This window comes from Talpa occidentalis, unplaced genomic scaffold, assembly GCF_014898055.3.
Source record: "Talpa occidentalis isolate TD23 unplaced genomic scaffold, MPIMG_talOcc4v2.1 talOcc4.3, whole genome shotgun sequence".
In the NCBI taxonomy this organism is placed as follows: domain Eukaryota; kingdom Metazoa; phylum Chordata; class Mammalia; order Eulipotyphla; family Talpidae; genus Talpa; species Talpa occidentalis.
The window spans coordinates 129,372,698-129,396,409 of NW_023603184.1; the positions used below are offsets into that span (position 1 = coordinate 129,372,698).

Sequence of the window (23,712 nt, forward strand, 5' to 3'; positions counted from 1 at the left end):
GTGTCTGGTGAGTCCTCTCACCCCACCCCCCACCTCTGATCTGCACCTCAGCTTTGGTATGCATAAAGGAAATCTTAAAAAAAAAAAATCACACAAAAGGCAACCTCCAGAAAGGGATAAAGTGTTCGCACACACCCTGTGACTGACCAGGGCTTCATCTGCAGCACTGATACAGACACACACACAAGAGCAATGAAGCCAATGACCCCAATACACGGCCAGCAAAGGAGCCCCGTGGTCACTTCTCATTCAGAGACCCCATCTCTAAACATGGGCAGACACTTTGCCATCAGTATTATAGGAAGACTACAGTGAACTGGAGCCCGAGTGCTGTGAGGGGCCCACGAGAGAACCCTCCATAACTCCTGAAATGCAGCAGCGGGTGGCCCCACACACCTCCCAGTGTAAAAACGGGCCTGGGAAACAAGGATGCCCAGCCCAGAAGCACAGGAGAACTCTATTTTTAGTCCAAGAAGTGTTAAGTCTCAGGACAAAAATATGCTAATTTCTAGAATCTTTTGCTTTCCACCAGCAACTCAAAGTTATATATTTACAAATTGACTTTGTTTTCAACTCATGAAAGTATAACATTTATAATAGAAAATTAAGGCAATCAAAAAAGAAGTAAAAATATAAACTAAGCCCATAACTTTACCATTCTTTGATAACCATGATTGACATTTTGGTGTAGTATGCACTGTTTAATTTTCTTTCTATGTAAACACATGCAAAATGTTTATCAAAATCACATCATACTGATGAGATAATTTTGGAAAGAAAATTGTTCAATTGGGGGATTTTTTTTTTTTTTTGTTTGGCATTTTTGTTGTTGTTGCCCATGGACATTTCAAATCATGACACCCATAGGATAAGGAGGACCCCGCCCCCAGCTCATCTTTGGTCATCCCATGGGTGTGTTGAAAGATGAAATCAGGCACTGTGCTGCTTCCCACCCTAGGGAGGGGCTCTCAGGACAGAATCCAACCAGAGCCAGCCATACAACCACAGCACCATTTGTGAAAGCCCTTAGGCAGCATTCAAAGCAAACATACAGATGTTAGAAGGAAAGCTAGCAAGCGCCACAAAGGAAAACATGTTCCCTCACAACTAGCAGAGTTGGCAAAGTCCTAGCCAGAAGCTGTGACCAGACTACTGATACATTCTCTGCCTCCCACCCTTTGGTGTAGGGCCCCTGGGAAACCTTCCTTACAGCATAATTGAACCAGTATAGGAAAGGCTGCCTGGTGTCCCCTGCTGCAATCCCACGTCAGAATACAGATGCCAGCACAGAGTTTTCAATAAAAGCCAGCAAAGAAGTCTTTGCTCATATTAGAGAAAACACTTCTGTGGGAAGATGGTGCATCAAAACCATAAGCAAGAGATAATCTGTACTCACAGTCATTTGGTTGAATTGTTCCTGGTGGGGGGAAAGATGTCCCGAGCTAATTGCATACAGACTTTGTGGACTCCACCCCCACTAAAAGGGGGGATTATAACAGGGTGGTCCCCAGGAAAGGGGGAGGTTCCAGGTTTCCTGCCCCACCCAAAAGGAGGGTGGAGCTGAGCAGGGAGAGAAGCAGCTGCAGAGGCAACTGAGGAAGGGAGGAAGCAGGATGGAGCCAGATGGAGACATGGAGGAGGCACATCGAGCCGAGAGACACATGAAAAAACTGCGCTTGCCTTTTGGTCGTGGACTGGGTGACAAAGACGTGGGTGAGAGACCCGTGGGGAGGTGACAATGGCGGTTTTTGTCTTGATTTTGCTCTTTTCCCACCAGACTTGTCTGGTTGTTTCTGATCCTTTTCTGTGGGTCCCCACTGGAAGATGCTTTAGACTTGTGGCAGGCTTTGGGGACTTGCTCTGGGCCAATCCTGATTGGGGGGACTTTTACCCACGAGGGGATGGGCAACTTTGGGTGCTTAATTTAGAAACTAGATTCTTTGCCTTTCCTGTATTGTTTCCTAATTGTATTAAAGTTGCTTCCCATTAAAGTCTCATGTTTTGTGTTGATGTGGCGGATGGCAGAACCCATTTAGAGCAGGCAGGTTTGCGGGGTCTGGGCTGCCCCTCTCCCTGCCCTATAACATTCCAACACATATTTCCAAGCTAAGCAATGGGTGTAATCAGCATTTTGGAAAGGCACTGAAAGGCTGGGACATTTCTTTTCCCAGTTGTCATTATATTGTACCGAAAGAAGGTCTGAACTCATTTTCCTCTTAACGCTTTATTGACATGATTTTAAATATTTCCATAGTACATAGATCATGGTAAAGGCAGTCAGTGACAGCTTAATTTCATTTTGGATGGAAATTTTGAAAAAATGCCTCCTACACCACCACTCTGCAATACTCCGAGTAAAATATGCTACAAAGCCAGCCTGCTCTGACGTGGAAATACTATATGTGATAGGGTTCTCCAGTCAGAATGTCTTCTAGTCACAATGAAATAGCGTAAGATACACACATTTTATTTATTTAAAGATTTATTTTTATTTATACAAGCACAGGGTACAGTCAGAAGCGCGGGAGGGTGAAAGAATTCACCAGAGCCAGAGTGGGGAACAGAACAGGCAAACCAACGAAATACACTGCTGAGGGGAGCAGCGGGCACAGCAGGAGAGGTCTGCACACCATGTGGGACCCTCGCCAGTGACTGGGGATAGAACCAGTGCTGCAGAGGCTGTGGGCAGCTTCGCAGCCCAGTGCTCAACCGCTGTGCCACCAGGGGACGTCCAGATACACACATTTTAAAAACCAATGTACCCAAACAATATGCTTCTAAGAAAAGAAAGCTGTACATTCAAAATAACACTTCAATATGTTTGTATCAAGATGAACCATAAAGAAAAAGTGCTGGCAAGAGTGGCTGTGTTAAGATATTTTTCCTCTCCCAAAGAGTATGCTGTGAAGTGAAATTCCAAGTGTCTAAGTGACCTGCAGGATAAAAAGATGATTTTGGTATCAAGCACATCAATTTAATATCAATAGAGACATTGGCTTTCAATCCAGAGGGAATTAAGGTCAAACATCAGATACTAAATTACTAAAAACGTGGATTAAAGTAATGGAAGTGAAAAGAATTTCCATGAAACTTCTGAGACATTTAGAAATTGGCTTATATTTCTGAAGTAAATTCAAAATTCCCACACAGATCCATACAGGAGGAAAAATGTCTTTATTAAAAGGGCATTATTGGATCAATTCATAAAATCAGTAGAGTAGATCAAAGTATCAATGTCAGATTTTCTGAAGTTGATAACTAACCTGCAGTTATTTAAGAGAATGACTTTGTTCTCACATATACACAGAAATATATAGTAATAAAGTGACATGGTGTATGTAACTTTGCAATGGCTTAGAAAAAATGGTATCTCTACATACAGAGAGAGAGAATAACGAAGCTGATGGAGCAAAACATTAACAATTGACAAATTGAGTAAAAGATATACAAGGGTTCTTTGCACCATTTTTGTACCTTTTCTCGAAACCTGACACTTTCCAAATTAAAAAGATGCATAATAACAGTAAGACTGTTTTTGGCTAACTGTACCCAAAGCAAATAATTTCTTTTCCCCTTAGTAGTTGTGCATTATGTGTGCCACATACTATTTTGAATTTCATATACATTTCTTTGTATTTAAATTTAAATTGCCCTTTCCTCATTTCCTTGTATCAGTATATACAGGGCCCAGGGGCTGGAGAATGCTCCCCTAAGGACCGTTCACTTACTGCCAATTCACTAAACAACAGTAACTGGTGATTATCCACTGCCTGTGAAGCACTTTACATACATCTGGGAAATAATAAGGAAATAAAACATATGTTTCCATCAGAAGCCAACGATCCCCAACAGTTGCCGAATAAAACATATATCAGTTAAAATTATATTTTCAAAATAACATATCAGTGTGTAATCTTTAGGGCTAGATTTTCAGTATAGGAGGGGAAACAGATAAACTTCACAGCATGAAACCCTGTTTGAAAGATCTAGTTTTTAACAATTAAGTTTAAAATCTAGATTATCAGTGAGTACGTGTGTTTAGGGATGTGTGTGTGTGTGTGTGTGTGTGTGTGTGTGTGTTATTTCTGGAGTCATTATTGCTTTCAGTTGTTTCTTGCTTTGTTTTTTAAAGCTTGTTATTGCTAACCTCATATTTTAAGAAAGTAACTTAAGCATCAGAAAACTGTTCATTAACAAAGATACAGTTATAGAAAAGCTATGCCTTCAAATCTCATTATAGCAAATACCTTTAAAAGAAGCACAACATAGTATTTCCTAATTCTGTGATAGTTTTGTCCCTAGAATAACACATTAAAAACCTGATGTGACCAATGAATGCAGCATTTACCATGATAAGGTTATATTTCCAGTTGGCCAATGGTTTGCCTCAAAACATGAGTAAATCCTAAACCCCATGTGAACCATTCTATTCAGAAATTCACATTTACAAATTTTTAATTTTTACTTGTGTTTCTTAAAGCAAACCCAATTTATAAATTAGTGTACCAGTTTTTAAAAGTCCTTTTCCTTCTTACCTAACAAACCTCCAGTCAACACAGCCTCTCATTCAACAATTCCCTAAAATAGCCCAGATTCTCAGACTGTACCACTTTTCTGATTATCTTCCTTTTCAGCTTTTATTATGCTGACTTACTTGATCTTTCTGGCTTCTTTTTAAGTTTCCTTTTTCTTCTTCTTCTTCTTTTTAATCTTTGCGTAGAACTGGGGTGTAGGCCAGAGATGCAGGGGTGGGGGAGTGAGAGGATTCACCAGCAATAGTGTGGGGAACAGAACAGGCAGATCTACCGAAATACACTCCTGAGGGGAGCGGCGGTTTGGCGGGAGAGACAGGAGAGGTCTGCTGCACCATACGTGGGGTAGCTCCTTGGCTGGGAATTGAACTGACCCTTCAGTTTTCTTTTCACTTTGCACATTACAGTTGAGAGTCCAGCATTGAAACAGTAAAGACTCTTTTTCTCCTTTTTTTGCCAACCCTGCATCTCTCTGACCATTGTATCAGAGAGAGACAATTAGAAATACTGTACCAGTAATCAGATGCACAGAGCAGGGTTAGCAGAGATGCAAAGCAGGCAAAAATAAAATTCTTATTAGTGAAAAAGGGATGAAGACTAGAAATGTTTGGAACACAGATATTAATATGGATATCCTAGACACACTTATTTGAATCAGTAGAATAACAGCTAATTAACTTTAAATAGCATTTCTCAAATGATGAAAGATAATGGTCATTTTTTTTTAAAGGATTTACTCTGTGCCAAGCATTTTAAAAATCTCTTAACATGCATAATCTTAGCTAATCATCTCAATAATTTTACGAGGCTGGTATTGTTCCTATTTTTCAGAGAAGATCACTAAGGCACAAAGATGATAAGTAATTTGCCTGAAGTCACATTGCTGATAAGTAGTAGACTTTAGGTTCACATTAAGAGCATCTAACACCAAAGGCTACGCTTCTGGCCATCATATAAATAAAATACTCCCCAAATGTCTAGTATCAGTTTGGTCCAATGTGTTTCTAGACCTACTTTGTGTTTCTAGACCTACTTTGTTCTTAGGCAGTGTATCCAGAGGTAACTTTTTTGCTGATTTCCACTCCATGGTTTTTGCTTCCCTTGTAGAGTTGCTGGTCACATTTTTATTCATTGCTCTCCTTCTTAACTTGAAACCTAGAGACACATGTAGAAACCAAATCTGCATATGAAATGTTTTTTTTAATGAGCCTACCCACAGTTTTAGATCCTTCCCACCTAGAGAGCTTTGCTTCCATCACCAAAGGGTCTGAGACAGAAGACATCCCTAATTTCAATAATGGAATAATATCAAGTCATAAATGCTGCAGACACTTTTAAATTCAAGCAGAAAGAGAAATCTTATTGCCATAACATCTTTGACCTTACTTTATTAATTCCCCTCCTAATTTTACTTAAATTTCTCTAAGCAGATGGAAGAAAACAAGCTTACTCTGTTTGCGGGCATATTCTGCTGCTTTGGGTGCTGTTAACATGGCAAAAGGGTGCAAAGAGAGGCGGAAAGGTGGAGCTTGGGGAACCTGAAAGGAAAACCATCCCAATTTTAAAAGCTGCACACACTTTGTGACATTAACACCTGCTAGTTATAGCACTTGACCTGCTTCACCAACTAATAGTCTTTAAATATCACTAATGTTTACTGGTAAGACTCATTTTCATGGGTCACGAAGGTCTGCATATTTCTTGGTCCCATGCCTAGTTCCCTTTACCTACATGCCTTTCATATGCTCATGCCCTTCACCTTGTTCCCTTTATCTGAAATAGTCATTTCCTCACCTCCCACCACCCCCCCACCCCCCGCAAAAAAGACCATAAGCACAATTACTGACTCACTCATCTGTAAACTCCAAGCATGTTGTCACACAGAACAGTGTGTTATAGTTAGTTACTATGGCTGCTGCTTTTCTGCACTGGACACTCCATCACGTCTAGAACTGTCACATTCATTCTTCTACCCAACATGTTTTCTATAAACACCTATTTTAAGCTATTAGGACCTGTGGTTAGTAACACACACGAGTCCCGCCTTTCTAGGATTGAATGAGTAGAGACAAATAATAAGCTCTTAGATGACTAGGATAATTACATATTTGATTAGATTAATAAACTGAATAAGATTAAGTGCTCGGGAGTTATGGGAAGCCGCTTCTTCAGACAGAATGGTCTCTGAGAGGAAGTGATGTAGCTACTGGGACTTATAGGATGAGCAAAGGAAGAGTTGGAGAGAAGTATTCCAAACTCAGGGAATAAGTAGGTCTTCTTGCAAAAAACCTGTGTTTTCCAGCAAAGAAAGGAAAACAGAGTGGCTGGAGCATAGTGAGAAAAAGGAAAATGGCAGGTGAGGTAGAAGAAGGAAACCCAGCTGTACATCACATTGATTCTGGGGCTCAGTGGAAGCCATAGAAATATTTTTAAGCACTAGTGTGACAAAGTTTGATGTAGTTTTTTAAAAAGATCACTCTGGCTGCTATATGGAGAATGGATTAGAGTGTGGTAGTGGGAAGGCCTGTCAGCTCATTTAACCTTTTATCTCTGATGCCTTCAGAGAAGGCCTAGCACATAGTAGGCCTCCAATGTTATTGACTAATTGAATATTTACTCTAACCAAGGCAACAGTGATTAATAGCATGGATCTTACTGTCAAACTGACTGTATTTGAATGCACTTCACACCATCTACAAAATATGTGATCTTGGGCATGTGACTTAAATTTCCTGTGCCCATTTCTTCATGAGATAATAATAATACTGGTAAATACCTTGTAGGGCTTGTTAGGAATTAAAGAGTTAGCATATGTAGAGCCAATAGAATAGTGTTTGGCAAAAACTATTAGCATTAAAAAGTATAATAAGTATTGTTATAAATTTATCATCATCATCATCATTTTTCTCATCATCATCATCAATTTTTCTGTTGTATAAAATTACCCATGGTAGCAGCGTGGTCACCCAGTCTTTTGCAGAGTCCTGCCTCATCTACCAAAGGCTGAGTGAATTGCTGACAAAAAAACCAATTAGAACCAGGAGGACTAGGTAATTAACATCCTTCTCCAATATCAGCAATTGTGTTTTCTTAGTTTCAGGAATGATATTAGGGACCTCATATTCTAAAGAGAAAAAGATAATTTTTTTTTATTTTATTTATTTTTATTTATACAAGAACCGGGGTACAGGCCAGATGTGTGGGAGGGTGAGAAGATTCACCAGAGACAGAACAGGGAGCAGAACAGGCAGACTGATGAAATACACTGCTGAGGGGAGCAGTGGGCGCGACAGGAGAGGTCTGCCGCGCCATGTGGGACCCTCGCCAGCTGGACGGGATTAAACCAGCGCTGCAGAGGCTGCGGACAGCTTTACAGCATGGCTCTCAACCACCTGCGCCACCAGCAGAGGCCCAGAAAAAGATAATTATGGTATTCTCTTTTTTGTATGCTTTGCAGCAATATGCCATTTCATAGACAGGGCACCTTTATGTGATGTATAACTGAGGCAAACACCAAAAGACAAGGATGACAAAACAAATACCCATTTTTAGATGTCCAGGTCAGTAGAAAATTTTTTACTCTACCATCAAAGAAAACACCCTAATGTACTCACAGTTCATTAAGATCATGTTCTTGAAAATTGGAATCCCTTCAAAGTAAGTATAAATCTGTATTTCCACAAGAATTTGAGCTCTGGGATAATTGTGTGGTTCACATATGAGTTTTTTTTTCTTTTTCTTTATAGCCAGGGACTATATTTATGTATTATTTTCTAATTTACAACAGGAATGAGCAGAGACTTGGAAGAAGGATGGCTTCTGGATGGCTCTGTGGAACTGTGGTGGGGCCAGGCCAGTCCTGTTCACCTCTAGACTCTGTTTATATAAGAAGTAAACTTCTGGGCCTCCCCTGGTGGTGCAGCGGTTGAGCGCTGGGCTGCAAAACTGCCTGCAGCCTCAGCAGTGCCGGTGAGGGTCCCATATGGTGAAGCAGACCTCTCCTGCCACGCCTGCTGCTCCCCTCAGCAGTGTATTTCATCAGTCTGCCTGTTTGGTTCCCCGCTCTGGCTCTGGTGAATTCTCTCACCCTCCTGCGCTTCTGACTGTACCCAGCGCTTGTATAAATGAATAAATAAATCTTAAAAAAAAAAAGTAAACTTCTGTTTTTCACTATTACTATGAATTTCTGTTGTTTCATAAGAAAACTTGGATTAAACAGTAAGTGAGGTTGTGTTCTCCTTATTGACAGAGTAATGTATCACTACCTCAACAGGGATACTTTGAATTTGACCTGAGTCTTTCAGTCAAGTGGCAAAAATATATACTGAGAGTTTATTTCATTTCCAACATTGCAAAGAATTAAACATAAGCATAAGCTGTGGCCCTAGCCTCAAGAAGTGCATAGTTTCTGGGCCTCCCCGGTGGTGCAGAGGTTGAGCGCTGGGTTGCGAAGCTGCCCGCGGCCTCTGCGGCGCCAGTTCGATCCCCGGCTGCTCCCCGGCCACCGGAGGAGGGTCCCACGTGGCGCACAGACCTCTCCTGCCGCCCGCTGCTCCCCTCAGCAGTGTACTTCGGTCCTTCTGCCTGCTCTGCTCCCCGCTCTGTCTCTGGTGAATTCTCTCACCCTCCCGTGCTTCTGACTGTACCCAGTGCTTGTATGTACAAATAAATAAATAAATAAATCTTTAAAAAAAAAAAAAAAAAAGAAGTGCATAGTTTCTTCATAAAGATGACTCTAAAACAGAGAAAATAATTGTCGGTGGCTTTGCTTGAGGATGGGACAATTAAGGCTATGATGGCAGGCCTCAAGATAGCGGGTGCCAGGTATAAATAAGGAGGAAAGCTGACTCACACAGCACCCTTGATGCACTTCCACACTTTGAAGGTGCAACACTAATGCTTTTCACACTCTAGTTTCCTTATCCATGGGGGAAGATAGAATTCGACGAGTTTTAAGGTCACTTAGGTCTCCAATATGCTATGAAACTTCTTGTGTCCTGATAACCTGAAAGCATTTTATCGCTTATATGAAAAATTACTTTAAAGCAGTATGAAATAGAAATCCAAAGCTTAGATAGAGTTCATCATATCCTGTTTTTTGCTTTAAAGCTATTTACTCATATCTTAATTGTGGCAATGTAAGAGTATTACTATGAGTTTTTTTCTTGATTCAGGTACTTAGTGAATGGGAAATTATGTTCAAATCACATTTAATACAAACATCTTTTAGCTGGAAGGAAGAGGGGGAGAAGATATCAATGAGTAATGGTATAAAGCTGCACAGGGAGGCTCTAGCAGGGGAAACAGCAGGAAGGGATGAACGCAGAAATAGTAATCTGCACCTGCCTTTTAACCTGGAGCAGAACTTCCTCAACTATCATTATGACATCACTGAGGCAGAGGGTAGAGAATTTCTGATTCTTGGTCTCAAAGCAATGGGTTATATGCCTGTGGCAATCATATTTTCCCAAGTAAATGTAGGACATGTGGTCTGAAAAGACAGTTTATAACTGCCTAAGAAGCTTTAAAAATGTGGTTGGGATGTTGCAAAACACTATTTCCTAAACATTTTCATGTTTATGGGACAAAAAGTAACAAATTTCAAATGAGCAGAGTACCCCAAAATTTAGGACTTGATTGATTATATATCCTCTAGCTGTTTTTCTAAAAAATGAGGCTATGTATAAAAAGAGGGCAAGTGATTCCTCAGAGAAAATGGACAAAAGACTTTGTAATAACAGACACTTTACTGAAGTAGAAACATGAAAAGTTATCCCTTGGTAATCAGGGGAATGTAAATTAAGACCACAATGTACAGTTAATAGACTGACAAACTTAAAAAGTCTGAAAATGGGCCTTCCTGGTGTTGTAGCGGGTTGAGCACAGTGCTGTGAAGCTGTCTGCAGCCTCTGCAGTGCAGGTTCGATTCCTGGCCAGACAGGGAGATTCCCACATGGTGCGACAGGAGAGGTCCCCTCAGCAGTGCTTATGGTCTGCCTGCTGTTCTGCTCCCCACTCTGTCTCTGGTGAATCCTCTCACCCTCCCCAGCCTCTGGCCTGTACCCCAGCTGTTGTATAAATAAAAAATAAATCTTTAAAAAAAAGTCTGAAAATATCAAGTGTTGATAGATACCCTGTTTTGCAAACAGAAGTTTAAATTGATCCAACCATTTTGAAGACCAATTTGCCTTTATGTAGCACATATCCTGTGACATAGCAATTTAAGAGACATGCAAAAGAACAACCCAAATATCTAAAACAGAAGAACATATAAGTAAATTGTGGCGTATTCCTCTAGTGGAATACTACATGCAGTGAGAGTGATGTGACTACATGGATGAGTTTGTGCAACATAACATTAAGTGAAAACACGCAGGCCATAAAATAATATGCTTCATTTGATTTATATGGCATCATTTCTATATATATTGCTTTTATTTCATTTATACAAAATTCAAAGATCATGTAAAACTAAAGACTAAATTGATTCTGATGTATATGTGGTAAAACGAGAAATAAATAAAAGAGAATGATAAATACATAATTCAAGATGGAGAACACCAGGTTGAAAGGAGGGACGTGGGACTAGATGCTCAGAGAGTGTCCAAACTGTTGATTCTGTTTCAGTTCATACATACTTAATACAAAGGATGGACTTGTTTGCTAATTATAACTTTCACTTGTGTGAGGCCCTTAGTTGATTATTTTTCTGTGGGTCCACAGGCAGAGAAAATGGCTCCATGGCAGCAAAAGACAGTTCCTTATGGGTAGAACCTAAGGTTAATGGAACTGGTGAACACTACTGTGCCTATGATGCTTGTCTGTCACCAGGTGGCAGCAAATAATCCTGAAGAAAACCTCTGGGCCTGTGTACAATGCCCATGTTGTGTCCTGCGCCTGTCCAGTGGCCACATAATCTACATAATCTGATTAGTATTCAACAGGGTTTTAAGGCCCTCTTTGGGAAGGATTTTAGCAGTTGTGAAGGAAACGTTTTATCTGAAGGAATCAAAGGTCATTCAGATATATGCAGCCATTAAAGAAAAACCTTTGGCAATACTTTTTTAACAACTATCTCCTCTTTAGAAATATTTTTTTTAAATTATATTAAATGACAAAGGGATGCTTTAAAATAGCTCTTACAACTTAATTTATGAAGTGCCACGTTTCTGTTGAGAAGTCCTGCTGATTCATTATTTAAAATGTGGAGGTCACAGAGAACTGAAGTGTGGACACAAGAGGAAGGCCCGAGCTGGTATTTTTGACACAGAGGGGAGCTTGGGAGGCCCCCAGAGGTAGAAGAACCTCACATTATTATATTTTTAGCTCAAACCATGTCATACCCCTTGTGATAATTGATTGTCTGAAAGTTTGCCAGTTGGGAGCATTTGGCAAAGTCTAGAGACATTTGTGGTTGTTACAGCTCAGGGGAAGCTACTGGTTCACCCAGGTCTCTGCTTCCACTGTAGTGATTTCAAAGTGGTCTTGTGGGAAGAAGAAATGTGGCACCAAAAAAACAGGTAATTTATCCTGAGAATGTAACTTGTACATTTTTTCTAGCCCTGCATATAATACACCATCCAAGAGGAGTGCTTAGACTTATCAGTCAATACTACAGGAAGTGTAAGAAATTCAGTTCACTAGAAACAGGCAAAATCTACACTTGTAGTCTGGTGCTATTTGCTGCCTCTAGCCAGTTCCGCACAAAAGACATTTGTTGTGACTAAAACTGTCTTCTACATAGGAAAGTGTTTTACAAACATTGGTTACCAAAGTAAGATATGATGTATCTGGCTTTGTACATTTGATATAAAAGAATTATTTCATGCTTGAAAATACATGATAAATTTATAAATAAAGAAATTTGATCTAAACTCTATTATATTGATAGTCCCAGATCACCCTTACCTTGGCTACACCAGAATTGGCAGAAGAATCAACCCCATAAATTCTAAAGACTTCCTCAATTGGGATACTGTTCTGTTAAACAACAACAAAAAGTATTATTATACCATGGCTTTTCTTTTATTATAAAATAAAGTTATTATAGCTCCAGTATATCTAGTGCCATGCCTGAATAATGTGGGTACTAGATAAATAATTCAAAGGAATGGATAAACCAGAATATCCAAATTCCAATTACTTAGGTTTCACTCTGGGTTGGTTTTTTTTTTTTGCCCCTTAATTAAACATTTTCATAATGCAATATAGAACTAAAACTTTTTGTTATACCTTTAAGATGAAACATTCAACATGACTAAGTCTTTAACATTTAGAAACACTGATTGAAAGATAAAATTAGTATCCATTCATACCAAAATGTGCAAGTAGATATCAAATTTCCATATACGCAAATAGTGTTCTTTTCCTTACCATTAAGACGCCAGCGTAAGATGATAAAATCATTGCTTCTCGTTCTTTACGGTTTGGGTATATAGGTCTGCCACGAAATGGCATTTTTCTAAGGGGGGGAATATGAATAAATAAGAACGGAGAGTTTATTCTTTTTTTTTTTGAACCTGCTATGGTTGTGATAATAGTCAATATGTAGTCTCCAGTGGCTCTATTCACAAAGTTGAAGTGATTCTAAAGTACATGCTTAGAATTTTGGATTTTCCAACAGTGGGAATGGATTTGTCCTCATCTATCCATGTTTTCACTTCTATCAAACATTGGCAGACTGGCCTCTAGAGTGAACAGTTATGGTTTTGCCAGCTGGTGTGCTTATTCCTTCTTGCAGCAGTTTGGGGGAATTTCCTACAAGCTTCAGGGAAGCAAACAATGCCCCTAGGTTCTAAGGATGGAAAACATAGTGGACAAAGTTAGTCAGTGTATTCTGTCTCTGACTCTACCCCCTGACAAGCCAGGCAAACAGCCATTGAGGGCCTCCGTGCAGGCGCAGGGGTTAAAGTCTCAGCATTATCAAGCTATTACCAGCCACTGAAGCACCAGTTCAATCCCTGGCCAGGGAGGTGATCCACATGGCGCAGCAGACCTCTCCTGTTTTGCCCACTGCTCCCCTTGCCTGTTCGGTTCCCCACTCTGTCTCTGGTGATTCCTCTCACTCCCCGCACCTCTGGCCTATACCCCAGCTGTTGTATGCATAAATAAATAAAAATAAATCTAGAAAAAATATGGCCATTGAGATGCAATTCTGTGATTTAGTTTTCATTTATTCTCCTCTGGACTGAATGTTGTGATAAAGTGGCTGAAACTAAGAAAGTGTCCATTCAGAGAACATAGTCAAGAGGTAGATGCTGAAGACATGGTTTGAGTTTTGAATTAAACCATGCCGAACACAAACTTCCCCATAGACTTCTCAGATTTCTTAATCGATCTGAAAAATTATGACATGTAAACAAATCCTTCCTGCCCCTCTGAAGTCTATTCAAACTGAGTTTTCTGTTTATTATAACCATATTCTAATACAAACCATCCAGAACCAGGTGTGTATGCTATGGTTGTGGAATTGGTAATATAACTGGCCTGTGCCATAAGCGATTTAATACTGGCCATGTTCTTAACAACTAAGTGGTCAGCCTGGCACTCATGGCAAAAATGCAAGTCATCCTGCAAAGAATCCATGCAGCTATGGTTCAAGTAGCTCAGCTCAGGTACATACCAGGTGAAGTGCTTAAGAAATCATGTTTCATAGGCCTTGGAAGATTGCTTCCTTTACCCAGAATTGACCATTTCTTAGTTGATATGAAAAATTATGACATGTACACAGTAAAGCACAATTATAATTCTGAGGCAGAACTTTCTATGCAGGAAAGAACTTCATCTGACAGAAACCAATGAGCTGAAATGCAAACTATGCAAATATATATGACTTCCCCAGTTGACAGCTGTGGGGTTTCTTCAGGTTTTCGAATTGAGGAGGAACACTCATTTTACAGTGTTTTCAAATCAGTGCCTCACAGTGGAAGCCACTAGATAGGACTTCATCATTAGTCATAATCACATATTAAAAAAAGAGAGAAATTATTTCAACTTACACTTCCTCCCACTCTAGCCAAGTTAAGTCTTCTGAGTGATCCAGCCATTGCAAAGCAACGCTGATGGCCAAGTCATAGTGGGCCTGGAAGCAGGAAGCACAAAGAGCAAAGGAAGTTGGTACTGGCCCAGTTGCTCTTGGACACAACAGAGTGACAGTGTTAAGCCTAGGCCACTATCTTGTGATGTCCACTGTGCTGCGCTTCAACTAGCTGTGTCCAGTATCAGATGCTAAGAAGGGAATATTTAGGGATCTCAGTCACTCCATTTGCCTCCCACTACAGCAGTTTTTTGGTTTGTGTGGTTTAGGAAAGAATGCTAAATTGGGAGCAGGAATCTAGGTTTAAATCTTGGTATTGCTAACAACTTGTGGTATATGTTGGTGATTAACTGATATTTTCTGGGCCTCTGTCTCCTTAAATTTCAAAATAGGAAAAGGTAAAAGTAGGGGAAGAGGAAAACAGAACAATTTGTAGATCTGTGGGTAAAACCTCAGAAATGTGCTCCCAGGATACTTCCTAGGGAGTTAGGGGAAAATTTGGGGGTCTTTAGAGAGGTGACCTCCTTGGAGCGGGACTTGGAAGATGAAGAGAATTTCTATGGGTGGAGAAGGCCCTTCCAGGTGGATGGCCCAGGATGAGCAAGGGACTGGATGCAGACTAGATTAAGTGACTGGCTAAGAGTCTCATATACAGTGAATAACTGAGGACCAGTGTGAGGTTCATTCTTAGCCTACTGACCACATTTCCTGGTCATCTTTGAGCTATTTCACCATTTAGCTGCGCAAATATTCCATATTCCTTCCCCACCTACCCCTCCAAGAAAAAGAAAAGAATGGATTTGTTTTTGGTTTTAGATGGATTCTAAGGTTCTATGTAACATTCTCTGAACAATGAATAACTCAGCTCTTCCAGGAAGTGAACCAAACTGAAAATGAATGAAAGAAAAAGGACATAAGAAGGAAGGAAGGAAGAAATTTCAATTGTTGAAACCTAACCCAAAACTTGATGCAGGGCCTGGCAGTATTGGCATGTCCATTTGCTCATGAGAAATGCAAATTCCCAGCCCCAGTTCTCCTGAATCAAAACAGTCTTGTAATAAGAGCTCATTAAAGTTTGAGAAGCACTTTTCTAATCAATTTAAAATATGTACAGAGAAGTGCTGTAGAAGCCCAAGGCTAACTGCTTCTTCAGTTCCAGGAAAGTCAGACAGGAGGGCAGGGAGGACAAGATGGTTTCTTCCTCATTAGTTTAAGAATTGCAAACTGGTAAACACACAAAAACCAAGGCTCTCATCATTTTTTAAAAAATTAGATCTTTCGGGCCTCCCCGGTGGTGCAGCGGTTGAGCGCTGGGTTGTGAAGCTGCCTGCAGCCTCTGCAGCGCCGGTTCGATCCCCGGCTGCTCCCCGGCCACTGGAGGAGGGTCCCGCATGGCGCGCAGACCTCTCCTGCCGCCCTCTGCTCCCCTCAGCAGTGTACTTCGGTCCTTCTGCCTGTTCTGTTCCCTGCTCTGGCTCTGGTGAATTCTCTCACCCTCCTGCGCTTCTGACTGTACCCAGTGCTTGTATAAATAAATAAATAAATCTTAAAGGAAAAAAATCTTTAGAAAAAAAAAATATTAGATCTTTCACAGTTTCTTCTTCAATTTACGTGATAGTAAACTTTCATTACATAACATGAATAACAACACAAGGGACTTTACAAGTACTCAATTCCTTGTTTTTTTTTTTTTTTTTTAAGATTTTTTTTTCAATAGAGGCATGTTTTATTTATTTGTTTGTTTGTTTATACATGCACTGGGTACAGTCAGAAGCGCGGGAGGGTGAGAGAATTCACTGAGCCAGAGCGGGGAGCAGAGCAGGCAGAAGGACCGAAGTACACTGCTGAGGGGAGCAGTGGGCGGCAGGAGAGGTCTGCGCGCCACGTGGGACCCTCCTCTGGTGGCCGGGGAGCAGCCCGGGATCGAACCGGCGCGCAGAGGCCGCGGGCAGCTTCACAACCCAGCGCTCTATCGCTGCGCCACCAGGGAGCCCCTCAATTCCTTGTTTTTTTCACATTATACAAATAATCAAAAAATTATCATATTTAAGATCTACATGATAGCTAATCTTGTCAAAAAATTCTAACATCATGTATATAACATTTATAAATATATATTATATTTTTAATCTTTTCTCTCCTAATAACAAATAGCAAAAGCCTCATAATTTTTATTTTCTCATTCTTTTTGCTTTCACTTTAATGAGTTGAAAAGACTATATGGGGGGCCTCCCTGGCGGCACAAGGGGTAAAGTCTCAGCACTATGAAGCTATTGGCAGCCACTGCAGTACTAGTTCGATCCCTGGCCGGGGAGGTGATCCACATGGCTCAGCAGACCTCTCCTGTCTCACCCCTTGCTCACCTCAGCAGTGTATTTCAGTAGATCTGCCTGTTCTGCTCCCTACTTTGTCTCTGGTGAATCCTATTACCCCCCCAACCCCCCCACCCCCACACCTCTGGCCCACACCCCAGTTCTTGTATGCATAAATAAAATAAATCTTTAAAAAAAAAGGAAAAGAAAAAGAAAAGACCATATGGATAATCCTAGCATGAAAAATGAGGCAGAAGAAATTTTGAGGGGAAAATCAAGATGAGCCTTGTTATTTTATACATTCAACCCTGTTTTGTCCCCTGAATACACATATAACACAAATGTGACTCATATCCGCATGCCTTTCTTTACCATATCATCTAGAAAGGTGAGTTGCCATCTTCCTTTTGGGTCAAATTCATATTCCCGAAGTCTGATGCCAATATAATCTCCCCTTAAAAGCAAGAAAGCAGCATTGAAGCATTGGGAGTGACTGGGGAGCTCAACCTTCACACCCTCCCTCCTCTACCAAAACACCACTGATGGCTCTTGTCGCTGAGTTAATACTTAACTTGATTTAAATGGCCACCCTGCCATGCTGAAGGTTTAAATATCTAAGTATAACCCATACCTAAAAATCATCCATACCTAAAATCATCCATACCTAAAAATCATCCATACCTAAAAAATCATCCATACCTAAAATCATCCATACCTAAAAAAACCCATACCTAAAAATCATCCATACCTAAAAATTAAATTCACAGGGCTGGAATAGAATTTATAGGCAGGCAGGGAGCCTGACAATTTTCATACACAGAAAGTTTTACAAAACCCAAAAGACTGATAATCGCTGTTTAAAACAAAGATTTCCTTGCTGCCCATGTTGTACTGTGGCAGTTTGTTCCAAACTGAAAAGGCCCTGATACTTATCATTCTCTACAGAAGCCTTCTGCCCTAACGCTTTTCCTCATCAGAATGTAGACACCCTTAGGAGGAGTCATGCATAAAAATGTCTTACTAATTCCATTGTATTTTATCCTTATCAGATTTTTTCTAAAGAGTGACTTTTAATAAGGGTCCTGCTGTTTATAGGGCAACCCCGATATAAACGGGTTGCCTGGCTGTGGGTCCTCACCCGCGTGCTTAAAAGGGACTTATTAAGACTCCACTACAGACACACACAAAAGGTTAATAAAAGGTTTATTTACAAGGGAAAGGGAATTAAGGAAATGTACAACTCAGGGAGAAAATAGGGAAATAAAATCTTTAAAGCGTCCTACCCGATCCACCTACCTGGAAACCCAAAGGCACTCTCAGAGCTGTCCAGAGGCTGCGAGCTGGCGGAGAGCCAAAATGGGGGACCCCCCCCCAAAGCCCACGTGTCTGACTTTATACCCACCTGGCTGCTTAACCCCACCCTCAGGTCCCAGCCACCTTCCCTTTGGTGGTGATGGGATTTGGAGTTCCCAGTGTCTTTGGCTTTGGTCTGGAGTGGGGGTGGAGTCCACAAAGCCTGTATGGAATTAGCTTTAGGACAGCCTTTTCCCCCTAACAACTGGAGGAGAACAGCAAGTGTTCCCATTCTGGGTCAGACAGGAAAAGGGCCTGGGTGCAGGGAAAGGCTCTGGGGACTCTGGGGTGGATGTCTGCAAATTTTACACTTATACATAAGGCCAGTTCTGATTGACAAGGTTTTTACTACACACTTTGGGCAAATTACTACGTGGGGAAGAGTCTGTTTCTTGCTCTAGAAGCTCTTCTTCAGTCATTAAACTCTTCTAGATGGATTTTGAAAGGTGTTGAATTTTTGCTTTGTGATTCTAAGATGCTTTATTTGAAACAGTCTAAATGCATTATTTGGATATATAATCCAAATATATAAATATATAATTTATATTAGCTCTGGAATTCCAGCTTTAGTAGAGGAGCTGGCATTCCTGCTATATTTTATTTTTTAGTTTGTGGACCTCCACACACCTACATGTAAACATATGTGAATTCATGCATAGTTTACTTCCACATTTTTTTCTTTTTTTTTTTTTGTGGGACCCTTACCTGTGGCCAGGGAACCAACCGGTGCTGCAGAGGCTGCGGGCAGCCTCGCAGCCCAGCACTCAACTGCTGCGCCACCAGGGGAAGCCCTACTCCCACATTTCTTAAGGGATGTTTAAAAGATAAATGATCTTAGTAGACAGAGAAAAGACATTTGATGGAGATTGTGAGAAATTCTTTGAGGAAGAGGTTATTATTGTTGTGCCCATATAAATAGGAAATAGAACATAATCTTTTTTCCCATTTTTATATTGTCTGTGGTCTTCACCAAGGTACCAAGTCAAAGAAAAACTACCACAAGAAGAAAACATGTCTGCGTGGGAAAACTTGAAGTTTTCCTGGTTACAAATAAGGTTGACATGAGAAGAAAAAGGAGATGAATTATTTAGTTGATGAGACTGATCTTAAAAGACACGGTGATTGTGATTTAAATGCTGGGCTGTTGGTATATTTTTCAAAATCCTCTCCTATATCTTTCCTCCATGGAATCTGTTCAAAAATACATCCTGCCAGCACAGGCTGGCTGGGCCATGGGCCCAGCATTTTGGTTGTGGAACGCAGAGGCCTGAGATGTGCACACTGCTGACAGAGGCTTGCTCCCCAGAGACTCAGCATCCTGCTAGCTACTACCTGGGGTCTCTCAGGCAGCAGGCAGAAGCCAGGCAATCTGACTTTCCCCCATTGGGTAGGAATAGATCCTTCCTTAGATGTTTACTCTCCGGCTAATATTCACATCATGTAGGACATGAAACCCACCAAATGCCACATGTAATGAATGAAAGTTATCCACAAGCATACTTACAGGAGCTTTTTCATTTCCTTCTTCAGGAGCCTCCTTTCCATGATTAAAGTCTTATCCAGTTGAGCAGGTAGCTGCAGCTTATACTGCACCTGGGAAGATACAAGCCTCTCTAAGCCTACAGACAAGAGCAGCAAATCAGAGAGAATTTGAGTTAGGGATGCTATCACTGCAAATACCAGTCATGGAATCCTGGGTTCTGGAAGGGATCCGAGAATGTGCAGCGTTCAGGCCTCTTAGCCAGCAGCTTCCAGCAAACTGTGTGAGGTTATGCAGGGTACCTGGAGTTTATTTGACTATTTCTTTGAAGTTTTACAACATCCTTCATTTAATTGTCTTTACAATAAACTAGCCAGTAAAACAGACATGGATCACATAGCAGTGAATCAAACTACTTGGGCAGAACCATCCAGACGTGTGTGGCTTGTGATCTGAATATGTTTGAGTTCTGTGTGATTCAGCATAGTGATTGCTAGTGACTCCCCCTGGCACAGAGGCTCATAATAGAATTTTCTGTAGAAACTACCTGCAGCCTCCAATGACTAGGAGGTTCTGGAAAGAACACATGGTCGTGGTAAATGACAGGCCATGTCTTCACTGCCCACCTCAACCCTGAACCAGAAATTGGAGTTCAGGTGTTGGTGTCAAAAGGGGTCTGAAGTCACAAGAAGGAGTTTACAGAAAAAAAAATTATACCTCTTTCCAGGGAGAGGTATAATTTGTGAATTCTGCAATATTTTCTTTCTTTCTTTCTTTCTTTTTAAAGATTTATTTATTTATGCATACAAGAACTGGGGTATAGGCCAGAGGTGTTGGGGGGGTGAGAGGAGTCACCAAAGATAGAGTGGGGAACAGAACAGGCAGATTGACTGAAATACACTGCTGAGGGAGCAGTGGGTGAGTCAGGAGAGGTCTGCTGCGCATGTGGGTAGCTCCCTGGTTGGGGATCGAACTCAAGCTGCAGTGGCTTCAGTGAGCTTCATAGGTTGAGTCTTAACCCCTTGTGCCACCAGGGAGGCCTGCAATATTTTATTTCTTAAAAAAAAAAAAGTTAAAACAATTTGTGATGATAATTTTATGTGTTAGCTGAGCCACTGTGTATAGATATTTACTTAAACATTAGTCTGAATGTCTCTATGAAGGTATTTTTTAGACGAGATTCACATTTAATTCAAGAGACTTTGAGTAAAGTAGATTAACTTCCATGATGTGGGTGAGCCTCAGTCAATCACTCGAAGGTCTGAATGGAAAAGAATGACCGTGACCTCTCCCAAGGAGGAAGGAATTCAGCAGGTAGAAGCTTTAGGACATAAACTTAAACTCTCCCTGAGTCTCCAGCCAATTAGTCTACCCCTTCAGACCTTGGACTGGCCAGACTGCCACAATCATGTGAGCAGGTCCTTAACTACCTCTCTCTCTCTCAACACTCTCACACACACACACCACACTCTGTTTCTCTGCAGATAAGAAAGATGTTAACATTTGTTGACTCTGGGATGATAGGTCCATATAGGCTCCATCAGTTACCTTCAGTACTTTTGACATTTACAAATCATGACTTTGTAAAGATGGTTGGGGACAAAGTTGAGTAACCTATTTTGGAAAAACTATAACAAATAGATATTAAGCATTTGCTTCAGCTTTCTAATAATAAGTAGAAATGAAATAGTATGTCACTGATTTAAATAAATTCTTCCCCAGACTTATTTAATGATTCTGGACCATTCTTGCTGCTGCTACATCTCTTTCGACCTTGGTTGGGATATGGGAAAGGTGAAATGGGGTGAGGAGAAAGCAGGAACTTGAGGGGCCTCCCTGTGGCACAAGGGGTTAAGACACAACACTATGAAGCTATCCGCAGCCTCTGCAGCACGAGTTCAATCCCTGGCCTGCTACAGTGTATTTCAGTCAATCTGCCTATTCTGTTCCCCACTCTATCTCTGGTGAATCCTCTCACCCCCCCACACCTTCTGTGCCCTAGTTCTTGTATGCATAAATAAATCTTTAAAAAAAAAAAAAAGAAGAACTTGATATAGGAAATGGATTAACTATAAGGACAGTATTGCTTTCTATAAGATAGTCAACTGGAAGAGAATGGCCTCATGGTCTAGAGATGGAAAAGAACTGGATGTGGGGAGACCACATGCTGCCATGTTCTGTCTACTTCACTACTAACTGGGGCCACGTCTTTTGGTTCTTCTGCACCCTAATCTCAGGTGTTAGCTAAAAAATGATGAGTCTAGCTAACATCACCAAGAGCACCTTCTGCTCAACATCCTGTGGCTCCAAAGGCCAGCGTGGATCACCATTTTTATAATTCGACATTTTGGAAAAGCTTCTGTTAGTAAATATCATGTCCTACTACAATTCTTGGCAAAGAGAAGGGCCCCCTTGGCTTATATGCCTTTATAAAAGCAAAAGACTTAGGGTTTGCATCAACCCAGTTTTGTTTTGTAATTCCAAGTTAGCCTTTTGAATTTCAGGCTCATGTTATAAAATTTGCTGTCTCTTGGTTGTTATGAAGGTTCCTCTTAAAACCATCTTCTCTTCTCCACTCCCATTATGTACTACGCATAATATGCAAAGGTATAAATCATTTAAAAATGATCATTTCTCATCTCTAAACACTAGGTTGGAGGTCCAGGGGCCCTGTGTGGCTACCAACTAACTGTTTCACTTTGAACAAATGAATTTGCCTGTTTGTGTTGCCTTTTCTGTAAAAGAAGTTCTGAATGATTGGAGTTCAGTGACTTACATGCACTGAGTTGCTATGCCTGGTTAGAAGAGGGCCATTTGCGTAGACTATTCAGTTTGGATTTTTTTTTTTAAAGATTTATTTATTTTTATACAAGAACCGGGATATAGGTCAGATGTGCAGGAGGGTGAGAGGATTCAGTAGAGACAGAGCGGGGAACAGAACAGGCAGATTGATGAAATACACTGCTGAAGGGAGCATCAGGGGAGACAGGAGAGGTCTGCTTCACCATTTGGGATTCTCGCCGTCTGGCCCGGATGGAACCTCCACTGCAGAGGCTGCAGACAGCTTCACAGTGCTGCGCTCAACCGCCTGCGCCACCAGGGAGGCCCTCAGTTTGAATTTCAATTCAGTCAGTCACCCTTTCTTTTTGTCTATAGAGCTTTATCTGAAACAAGACTGGTTGGAAAAAACACACAAAAGAACGACAGGAAAGACATCAGCGACTTTAGGCATTAGCTATTTCAGAGAAAAACCCTCAGAATTCAAAGCCCCAGATTCTCTAGGAATATCACACCGTAAATATCTGCAAACTCCCTGCAGGTTCCTGCCCTTCCACTCCCCTACATCTGCCATTTAGCTCTCTCAAACTGGGTTCCACTAAATGCCCACCTCTTAACCAACTCCCCTTTCAGGATCTCTCACCAGCCAGCCCCCGATTTCAGGGCTCTTTTCTCTTCCCTGCTCCTGGAGATGTGCTCGAGCATCCTTGGGCTGGTGCTCACTGACATCAGAAAGACAGATTTTTTTGTGTGTGTGGTTGCTAGGAAACACTGACTGAATGAAAATCTTATGTTTTTAAAACACCCCCACATACCCTGAAAGGTTGCGGGGAGTCATATAACAGGATTGTCATCCTGACCTGCAGTTCAGATATCTTTTTACCTGAGTAGGCTTCAGTTTTCCATCTAAATGATTCATCTGACAGCGAGAGGATGCGAGAAGTCCCCACTTCCTCTGGAGGGAGATATTTTTCATAGTGCTTGACCGCAGACCCAGGTGTCAGCTGACTGAGCAAGGGTTTCAGGGGAAACCCAGTGAACCTCTAGCTCCTCACAACTTAAGCTGCCCAAAGGACTTGGGGTGATTTTTCTTGGTAACTTTAGAGACAGAGCAATGGAAATCCTGAAGGACCCCAGCTTTGGGGCAGCTGTCCACACTTTTCTCCTGCTATGTGTTCTCCCTGCATACACTTGCCTCTTCATCGTAAATCCATCCTCCTT

The 23,712-nt window shown here is 41.1% G+C and overlaps 1 protein-coding gene across 5 annotated transcripts; it reads right to left on the minus strand.

Moving 5' to 3' along the window:
- Positions 1 to 2,765: 2,765 nt before the first annotated feature.
- CUNH2orf80 (chromosome unknown C2orf80 homolog) lies at positions 2,766 to 23,383 on the minus strand. Of its 5 annotated transcripts, XM_037521891.2 has the most exons (9): positions 22,719 to 22,869; positions 19,738 to 19,826; positions 17,253 to 17,334; positions 14,531 to 14,613; positions 12,906 to 12,993; positions 12,441 to 12,512; positions 5,983 to 6,070; positions 5,566 to 5,687; positions 2,766 to 2,933 (listed from the first exon to the last, which is right to left on the minus strand). In XM_037521891.2, the coding sequence occupies exons 1-9, from the start codon at positions 22,719 to 22,721 to the stop codon at positions 2,925 to 2,927; spliced, it is 636 nt and encodes a 211-aa protein (XP_037377788.1). In that variant the 5' UTR covers positions 22,722 to 22,869; the 3' UTR covers positions 2,766 to 2,924. The 5 variants fall into 5 exon arrangements, with proteins under 5 accessions (XP_037377788.1, XP_054555164.1, XP_037377785.1 ...); XM_054699189.1 differs by lacking the exons at positions 2,766 to 2,933; positions 22,719 to 22,869 and adding an exon at positions 23,375 to 23,383 and having other exon boundaries at positions 5,252 to 5,687; XM_037521888.2 differs by lacking the exons at positions 2,766 to 2,933; positions 22,719 to 22,869 and adding an exon at positions 23,135 to 23,195 and having other exon boundaries at positions 5,252 to 5,687.
- Between the last annotated feature and the right edge of the window lie 329 nt (positions 23,384 to 23,712).

Excerpts from the sequence above, each read along its gene's own strand:
- CUNH2orf80 (XM_037521887.2), bottom strand. Across the intron at positions 12,513-12,905 it reads CTTACGCTGGCGTCTTAATG|AACAGTATCCCAATTGAGGA; the intron begins GTAAGGAAAAGA and ends GTTGTTTAACAG. Across the intron at positions 5,688-5,982 it reads AGAATATGCCCGCAAACAGA|GTTTCAAGTTAAGAAGGAGA; the intron begins GTAAGCTTGTTT and ends ATGTGTCTCTAG.